At 45.4% G+C, this 10000-nt stretch overlaps 1 protein-coding gene across 2 annotated transcripts in view; it reads left to right on the top strand.

Moving 5' to 3' along the window:
• Positions 1–9681: 9681 nt before the first annotated feature.
• LOC113634806 (A disintegrin and metalloproteinase with thrombospondin motifs 14) overlaps positions 9682–10000 on the top strand; it is a 48260-nt gene continuing 47941 nt past the window's right edge. For both annotated transcript variants that reach the window (XM_047817670.1, XM_047817671.1), the window contains exon 1: positions 9682–9962. In XM_047817670.1, coding sequence (XP_047673626.1) covers positions 9902–9962 — 61 coding nt within the window. In that variant the 5' untranslated portion in view covers positions 9682–9901. The remainder of the gene's footprint in view (positions 9963–10000) is intronic.

Consider the following 10000-nt stretch of genomic DNA (forward strand, 5'->3'; position numbering starts at 1 on the left):
TCTTGCTGTGAGGAAAACGCTGCGTTCACTTTAAGTCTAAAATAAAGATTATTTATGGTGTCAGTTAATGAATAAGCTAAAGACTGGTTATTTATGTGTACAGCAGTGTAAGAGATGCACTGTACTGTAGGTGAGAGTGTAAAAGGTGTTTTGTGCTGAAGTCACAGGATGTTTTAGGCGTTGTTACAGTTTGTGTTCTGCAGAAAGATTTCAGTAAAAACAGCTAAAAATTCTTCAGTAATGAGAATCAGTTCAGTCTGATGTATTAGTGGAAAAAACAACCTCAGCATTAATTATGGTGGGGGGGGGGGGTATTTTCTGTGATGTCACTACATGGTTGGGGCAATTATGTGGTAAACCACACACACACACACACACAGACACACACACAGACACACACACAGAAGGGAACAGAAAACATGTAAGACTGCTGAGTAAAACATTACACTCTACATTAATAATAATCTATTGTTTATATTTTATTACTGTTATTAATGTCAGTGTAGCATTAATAAAGTGCATATAGTGTGAGTTGTGTTGTCTTACACACCGATTACAGACTTTTCTGATAGCTATTTATGATAGACTTTTACGACCAATAGAAATGGAGTTGAGTTGTTTTTGTTTTACCCTTTCCTAAATGCCCCAGTAAAACACCTGGACTTACTTTTCACAACAGCTTTTTAGGATCAACACTTGGGACATTTCATCTTTTGTCCTGCATCTCTGCATCTTAATAAATGTAAAATAGGGACACAGGGTCAAGACAAATCACTTGGTCAAAAGCCTGAGAGTTTTGTCTCGTCTCTGCACCAAAGTGAAATCCCAGAGAAGAATTCCTCTGAAGGTCGGGGGAGCAGGTCCTCCTCCACACGCGACATGGCAAGGCTGCACCCCTCCCTCACTGTGATACACTGCTACAGGAGACATTCAGAGACATTTCCTTCAATAACATCTGAAATTCTGGCCAGCACCCAAAATCAGTGGTGAAGTGGGAACTAACTGCCCCAGCTCAATCAGGGGTAGGTTGCATTACGTCAAAATGGAAATGCCCAGATTTCCCACAATGCCAGGACACCAGAAAAGGAGTTAACACACCTGTGTCTTTGGAGTCAGCAAGCTGAGTGTAATATATAGACACAGGAGGAAAAGGGTTGGAAAGCATGGGCTCAGTTCGGGGGAATTGGACACCGTCTCTGTGGCACTGAACCCACTGTGCTGCTCCTTCCAGATGTTGGGTGATGAACTGCTCCAGCTACAAGATCCTGACTACTAGTGTTTTGTTTAAGTTTACTTTGTTCATTGTGCAGCTGATCTATTGTAACATTCCCTTCTTCAGGTCAGGGTATGTCAGTACATCCATAGCATGCCTCTGTATGGGGAATGGCAGGGGTATTTGCTGCAGCAGTATCTGCCCCCTGGACCAGGCTCCAAAGCACCTGCTGGTCCTCTGCCTGCGCTTGGTACAGGGCCTGGACACTGTTCCTGTACTGTTTACAGCCTGACGAGGGCCTGATGTGTCTGGTGGATGACTTTGTGTTGTTGTGAGGACTCCATAACTGGGTATTTCCTTACATTTGGAGGGTTAAATGTGACATTTACTTTGGCATGTCAAAGCCAAAGCACCCTTGTGTTTATATAATATATAAATATTTTAAACCCACTGACAGATTTTTTCTATCATGTCTTCTGTCATGAACCGGGTCTCAAATTAAAATGATTTAATCATTTACAAAGTCCAGAGATTGCTGTGCTATTTCCTATTCAATGTCATTCTTCTGATTTGGTTTGATGCATGTTATAACACAATAGTGCAAGGCCTCTATTCATGTGTAGACTGTAATACACTAGTGAGGCTGTAGGGGGCAGCAGCAGTGCTGTGTGCAGAAGATTTCTGAGGCCCAGTACTCTCACTGTATTTCTAAAGAATACAAAAACACACCAAGGGATTTTACATACTGCCCCGCTGACACCCAGCTACTGCCCCGCTGACACCCGGCTACTGCCCCTCTGACACCCGGCTACTGCCCCTCTGACACACAGCTACTGCCCCACTGACACCCAGCTACTGCCCCTCTGACACACAGCTACTGCCCCACTTACACCCAGCTACTGCCCCTCTGACACCCAGCTACTGCCCCGCTGACACCCGGCTACTGCCCCGCTGACACCCAGCTACTGCCCCGCTGACACCCAGCTACTGCCCCTCTCACACCCAGCAACTGCCCCTCTCACACCCAGCAACTGCCCCTCTCACACCCAGCAACTGCCCCTCTGACACCCAGCTACTGCCCCACTGACACCCAGCTACTGCCCCTCTGACACCCAACTACTGCCCCGCTGACACCCAGCTACTGCCCCTCTGACACCCAGCTACTGCCCCACTGACTGCATGGTTACACACAGCAGGTTGTTGGTTCAGTCAGTAATTCCCAAACACAGCACTTTAAGGTCACAACAGACACAAAACAACTGATGTTAGTTAAGTAGCTAATGCTAGCATGCTAGCTAACAGACAGAAGATTTCACCTGCAGTCAGAATCACAGCAATATCTTTGTGCTGGAGAAAATATAATAAAATGTGATCTGGTCTTTACATAATGTGGTGCTTGGACCCCGACAATCGCTGCGTGCAGGTGTTTGTTAGTGTTAGTATTTTCTTATTGTTGTGTAAGAGAGAAGAATAAATACTCTGTCGTTCCTGAAAGTGTTTGATTCTAACAGCTAAGATAAAACATCACAAGAGACAGAAGGAGAAAGAGGCGACTTTAAGGTGAAACCTGAACTCACGCTGCTCACAGATAGAGAGAGAGAGAGAGAGAGAGAGAGAGAGAGAGAGAGAGAGAGAGAGAGAGAGAGAGAGAGAGAGAGAGAGAGAGAGAACAACACACAAAGAAACGCTTTGAGAAAACGTGAGAGAGCAATGAAGGAAGATGTCTGTGTGTGTGTGTGTGTGTGTGTGTGTGTGTGTGTGTGTGTGTGTGTGTGTGTGTGTGTGTGTGTGTGTGTGTGAGAGAGAGAGAGAATACATTGGGGAAGTAGGACTAGTTCTAAAAGAGAACACCAAAGAGAGATTAGAATAGAAGTAAAAGAAACAGGGAAGAAATGTCCGAAGGAAGGAAGACGAAGAAAGAAAACTACAAACAAGAAAGAAGACAAGATTTCCTTAAAACCATAACCTGCTATAAGTGGCTGGGACAGAGACATCCACACAGAGTCAGACAGAGATGGACAGAGTCGGATAGAGTCAGAGTCAGTCAGAGACAGGCAGAGTCAGACAACCAGAGTCAGACAGAGACAGATAGTCAGACATAGAGAGACAGAGTCAGTCAGAGACAGGCAGAGTCAGACAACCAGAGTCAGACAAACAAAGTCAGACAGAGTCACTCAGTGTCAGAGACAGACTGAGACAAACAAAGAGAGTCAGAGTCAGCAGAGACAGAGGCAGACAGACAGAGAGACAAAGAGTTAGAGTCAAAGACAGACGAAGAGAAAGACAAAGAGAGTCAGACAGAGACAGGTAGAGTCAGTCAGAGTAAGTCAGAGACAGTCAGACAGAGTCAAAGACAGACAGAGACAGACAAAGAGAGTCAGAGTCGGATAGAGTCAGAGACAGGCAGAGTCAGACAACCAGAGTCAGACAGAGACAGATAGTCAGACAAAGAGAGACAGAGTCAGTCAGAGACGGACAGAGACAAAGAGAGTCAGACTGAGTCAGACAAACAGAGTCAGACAGAGTCACTCAGTGTCAGAGACAGACTGAGACAAACAAAGAGAGTCAGAGTCAGACATAGACATACAGAGTCAGAAGAGACAGAGGCAGACAGACAGAGAGACAAAGAGTTAGAGTCAAAGACAGACGAAGAGAAAGACAAAGAGAGTCAGACAGAGACAGGCAGAGTCAGTCAGAGTAAGTCAGAGACAGTCAGACAGAGTCAAAGACAGACAGAGACAGACAAAGAGAGTCAGAGTCAGTCAGAGACAGAAAGAGTCAGCAGAGTCTTCTCAGCACTGCTACAGTTAATGTAAAATCCCCCAATAGGATGACGACAGTTTGAATGAAACATTTAACATTTTTCTTTATGATTATAAACAGCTGCTTTACACACTGGTAGTGAGCTGCTGTCACACATGCTAATGATCACTAGTGAGAGATCTTTATTACCTCAAGATTGTTTTAAAGCCTGGACATCCTGCAAAGGTGTAAAAGTGTCATCAGTCCTGAGCTGTGTGATGGGAGTGTGTGATGGGAGCTGTGTGATGGGAGCTGTGTGATGGGAGTGTGTGATGGGAGCTGTGTGATGGGAGTGTGATGGGAGCTGTGTGATGGGAGTGTGTGATGGGAGTGTGTGATGGGAGCTGTGTGATGGGAGCTGTGTGATGGGAGTGTGTGATGGGAGTGTGTGATGGGAGTGTGATGGGAGCTGTGTGATGGGAGTGTGTGATGGGAGCTGTGTGATGGGAGTGTGATGGGAGCTGTGTGATGGGAGTGTGTGATGGGAGCTGTGTGATGGGAGTGTGTGATGGGAGCTGTGTGATGGGAGTGTGATGGGAGCTGTGTGATGGGAGTGTGTGATGGGAGTGTGTGATGGGAGTGTGTGATGGGAGCTGTGTGATGGGAGTGTGTGATGGGAGCTGTGTGATGGGAGTGTGTGATGGGAGCTGTGTGATGGGAGTGTGTGATGGGAGTGTGTGATGGGAGTGTGTGATGGGAGTGTGTGATGGGAGCTGTGTGATGGGAGCTGTGTGATGGGAGTGTGTGATGGGAGTGTGTGATGGGAGTGTGTGATGGGAGCTGTGTGATGGGAGTGTGTGATGGGAGTGTGTGATGGGAGTGTGATGGGAGCTGTGTGATGGGAGTGTGTGATGGGAGCTGTGTGATGGGAGCTGTGTGATGGGAGTGTGTGATGGGAGTGTGATGGGAGCGTGTGATGGGAGTGTGTGATGGGAGTGTGTGATGGGAGTGTGTGATGGGAGTGTGTGATGGGAGTGTGATGGGAGTGTGTGATGGGAGCGTGTGATGGGAGTGTGTGATGGGAGTGTGTGATGGGAGTGTGATGGGAGTGTGTGATGGGAGCGTGTGATGGGAGTGTGTGATGGGAGTGTGTGATGGGAGTGTGTGATGGAAGTGATGTTTTTACTCATTAAACTCAGCCCATAAAGATAAATTAGACTGAGTACGTGTCTTCGTCCCGCTTTAGTGCTGTCCCTCAATACAATAAAACAGAACACAGTGGAAACACTGAAGTCCATGTCCATGTCCATGTCCATGTCTCAAACACACCAGCGTGACTCATCAGAGGATGAACAGCTCTGCATTTCAGATCTAATCTCTGTTATATCCAGGATCCTTGAGGTTCTTTGGTTTAACCTTTTCTTCTAAGAATGTATGCAGTAATTAGTCATGAGTCAGTTAATGAATAGAGCTGCTTTCTGTCAGAGAAACACCAACACAGCAGGAGGTCAGACATCACCAGACCCCGACTCCAGTATGCTGGATTTTCCACCCCAGTGTTGCATACTGGTTTTATTTCTGCTTCAAATAAACCACTAAACCACATAAGGCAGGGCTTTAGGGTCTACATTAACTAGGAGAAATCATTCCAAGTAGAACCTCTTTGGGGTTTTTCTAAGAATTTACTTCACCCCTACAAGACTAAATGAAATGCTGGTCCACACTGACGGGGTCCCAAACATCACAGCATGACAACTGTCCTGACTACTGACAGCTTATATAATAATAATAATAATAAAGAGGTTTTATTAATAATTAGTTGTACTCTAGACCTTCAGGTGTTTAATGTAGTTTAATGTAAAGACATCACAGCATAATTTATCTCATCTTTTATATCTCCTGTGACGACCGACATGACGGTAAAGACTGCATCATGTCATCATATCCAGCTGGAATATAAACTACACACAACATACAGATCCACACTGTGGACGTCTGAGCATGTGCACATGGTGGAGACACGTCTACATCTGTGAGTTATACACATCGCTTCTCCCACGCAGATCACTCCCAAGCTCTAACACATCGGATGTTTCTTAGTTTAGTAAAAGATCCTGGGAGTAAAACAGTGTGTTTGTCGAGGCACTAAACTGTTTATAAAGACTTAAACCATGAGTACAAACCGTTAAAGAAACCGTATAAAAGTATCTTTTCTTTTCTTCTCTTCTCTTGTTTAAATATAAGAATCGGCTGCGTTAATGACGTATGTTATTCTGACATAATATTAGGAACAAATATCAAATCAGGGGTCACGGTGGCTTAGTGGTTAGCACGTTCCCCTCACACCTCCAGGGTCGGGCGTTCGATTCCCACCTCCACCTTGTGTGTGTGGAGTTTGCATGTTCTCCCCGTGCCTCGGGGGTTTCCTCCGGGTACTCCGGTTTCCTCCCCCGGTCCAAAGACATGCATGGTAGGTTGATTGGCATCTCTGGAAAATTGTCCGTAGTGTGTGTGTGAATGAGAGTGTGTGTGTGCCCTGTGATGGGTTGGCACTCCGTCCAGGGTGTATCCTGCCTCGATGCCCCATGACGCCTGAGATAGGCACAGGCTCCCCGTGACCCAAGAAGTTCGGATAAGCGGTAGAAGATGAATGAATGAATATCAAATCCCAAATGTTAGTCATTAGTGTGCACCACTCAGCACATCGGCCTGTATATGACTTTATAATTTAAATAAAAAATATTATCATTATTCCGTAGTTTATTTTTATGTCTATTGGTCCAATGCCACGAAATCACACAAAAGACAGTGAAGGATATTTTTTCTCCTTTTTTAAACTGTATCCCACATGTTCTCTCTACTAACATAAACCACCACACAGACCCGGTGTATGTCCATCTGATGGAGTCGTTACTCTGCCTGCCATCAACATGCTTTATAAATCATCCTCTGAGCAGCAGAGAAAGTGTGTGTAGGATTATTCAGCTGTAACACACTCAACCTCCAACACCTCATCAGCCAAAGAAAGCACTCACACTAGTAGTCAGTCAGTCAGTCAGTCAGTCACTAAGTCAGTCAGTCAGTCAGTCAGTCAGTCAGTCAGTCAGTCAGTCAGTCAGTCAGTCAGTCAGTCAGTCAGTAAGTCAGTCAGTCAGTCACTAAGTCAGTCAGTCAGTCAGCCAGTCAGTCAGTCAGTCAGTAAGTCAGTAAGTCAGTAAGTCAGTCAGTCAGTCAGTCAGTCAGTCAGACAGTCAGTCAGTCAGCCAGTCAGCCAGTCAGCCAGTCAGTCAGTCAGACAGTCAGTCAGTCAGTCAGACAGTCAGTCAGTCAGACAGTCAGACAGTCAGTCAGACAGTCCGTCAGTCAGACAGTCAGTCAGTCAGTCAGTCAGACAGTCAGTCAGTCAGTCAGTCAGACGGTTCATCAGTCAGTAAGTCAGTCAGACAGTCAGTCAGTCAGTCAGTCAGACGGTTCATCAGTCAGTCAGTCAGTCAGTCAGACAGTCAGTCAGTCAGACAGACAGTCAGTCAGACAGTCCGTCAGTCAAACAGTCAGTCAGTCAGTCAGTCAGTCAGACAGTCAGTCAGTCAGTCAGTCAGTCAGTCAGTCACTAAGTCAGTCAGTCAGTCAGTCAGTCAGTCAGTCAGTCAGTCAGTCAGTCAGTAAGTCAGACAGTCAGTCAGTAAGTCAGTCAGTCAGTCAGTCAGTAAGTCAGACAGTCAGTCAGTAAGTCAGTCAATCAGTCAGTCAGCCAGTCAGTCAGCCAGTCAGTAAGTCAGCCAGCCAGTCAGTCAGTCAGTCAGCCAGTCAGTCAGCCAGTCAGTCAGTCAGTCAGACAGTCAGTCAATCAGTCAGACAGTCAGTCAGACAGTCAGTAAGTCAGTCAGTCAGTCAGTAAGTCAGTCAGTCAGTCAGTTAGTCACTAAGTCAGTCAGTCAGTCAGTCAGTCAGTAAGTCAGACAGTCAGTCAGTAAGTCAGTCAGTCAGTCAGTCAGTCAGTCAGTCAGTAAGTCAGTAAGTCAGACAGTCAGTCAGTAAGTCAGTCAATCAGTCAGTCAGCCAGTCAGTCAGCCAGTCAGTAAGTCAGCCAGCCAGTCAGTCAGTCAGCCAGTCAGTCAGCCAGTCAGTCAGTCAGACAGTCAGTCAATCAGTCAGACAGTCAGTCAGTCAGTCACTAAGTCAGTCAGTCCGTCAGTCAGACAGTCAGACAGTCAGACAGACAGTCAGTCAGTCAGTCCGTCAGTCAGTCAGACAGTCAGACAGACAGACAGTCAGTCAGTCAGTCAGACAGTCAGTCAGTCATTCAGTCAGTTAGTCAGTCAGTCAGTCAGTCAGTCAGTCAGTCAGTCAGTCAGTCAGTCAGACAGTCAGACAGTCAGTCAGACAGTCAGACAGTCAGACAGTCAGTCAGTCAGTCAGTCAGTCAGACAGTCAGTCAGTCAGTCAGTCAGTCAGTCAGTCAGTCAGTCTGGCTACAGAATGTGAGCCCACACCTCAGGGGGTTTGTTTAGCATGTAGCTTAGCTAGACTCTGTAGATGCTGCGTGGTCATGAGCAAAGTCACAGACGTGTGTCATGCTGAACACGAGCAGATACAGATTTGGGGTTTAGTCTTCACACGAGACAGTGTGAGATACTTTTACGTCTTCTTCATGTATTCATGTTATTGAAGACCACTTTAGTACTTCTCTATCCAATCCTCTGTGCACTCTTCTATATACTCCACTCTATCCCTCGCTCCTCCATACACTCGTCCATTTACTCTGCCATAAACACCTCACGTTACTGCACACCTTCAGAATACATCACAATACACACACGACAAAAAGGATCTGGGACTTTCATTCATTCATGGTTCACTTTTAATGCACAATGTTAACACACACACACACACACACACACACACACACACACACACACACACACACACACACACACACACACACACACACACACATATTGTGACAGCTCAAAAGCTGAATGTAGTCATGGTACTGTAGGATTCAGGGTGATGACGTCATTGTGTCATTATTATTCCCAGATGTGGCCAAATCCAGATGATTCTGTTCGTTACCACGTGCACAAATGATTCATTCAGTAAATCTCCATAATATGCCTTAATGCATGAAGCTTTACATTAAGTTTGTATTTTTGCTAAAGTCTAAATGATTTCTCCCACCACATATTGCACTATTCTGCTGTTTAATCCTCAGCAGACTGTTTTTTTCTGCCACAGTCATTAACTGTTTCTCTGCTTCTGATTAAAGCCACATTTCTAGAGGTATAGAGGCTCAAGGCCATGTGCAGGGTTGCCAGATTGGACATTTACAAACCTCTGCTGTAATTTAGGACTGATTTAATAAGACAAAATGGGGAAATGTGCAGGAAAAAAATTACCGAATGGTTTTTCTTTCTTTCTTTCTTTCTTTCTTTCTTTCTTTCTTTCTTTCTTTCTTTCTTTCTTTCTTTACATTTGGCGATGTCACTGTTGTGCTAATAAAGAACAATAATGGAAAAACAGTGGAATGGATTGTTTTTAAATACTTCATTTTTTTGATTATTTTTTATTTTTCTGCGGTTTTTCTTGCTTTCTTTCTGTCTTCACACGTCATATTGTTCTTGTGGCATTCTAAAGGTTTAAAAGTGAAAAAAGGAATAATGTGATGTGGCCGTAAATGTGAAATCTGGCAACCCGGTGGTGGTAGATGTCTGAGTGCAGAGCAGAAACTCCACTGAGCTGAAAGTTCTCAATGCTGCTCGGAGCCGCTGCGCCTCACTCACTCACACACACACACACACACACACACACACACACACACACACACACACACACACACACACACACACACACTTGCCCCAATGATCGGAGTACGCCAGCAGTGTGTTGAGTGTGTTGAGTGTGTTGAGTGTGTTGAGTGTGTGTGTCCGCGTTCACAGTAACACCGATATGGATTATTTTTACCTCCTACTCTGCGCCGTCACACTCGGTCTGGTGGAGAACTCCAGAGGTGAGGACTTTATCTAACACACACACACACACACACAC

The sequence above is a fragment of the Tachysurus fulvidraco genome, chromosome 8 (genome assembly GCF_022655615.1).
Source record: "Tachysurus fulvidraco isolate hzauxx_2018 chromosome 8, HZAU_PFXX_2.0, whole genome shotgun sequence".
NCBI lineage: Eukaryota > Metazoa > Chordata > Actinopteri > Siluriformes > Bagridae > Tachysurus > Tachysurus fulvidraco.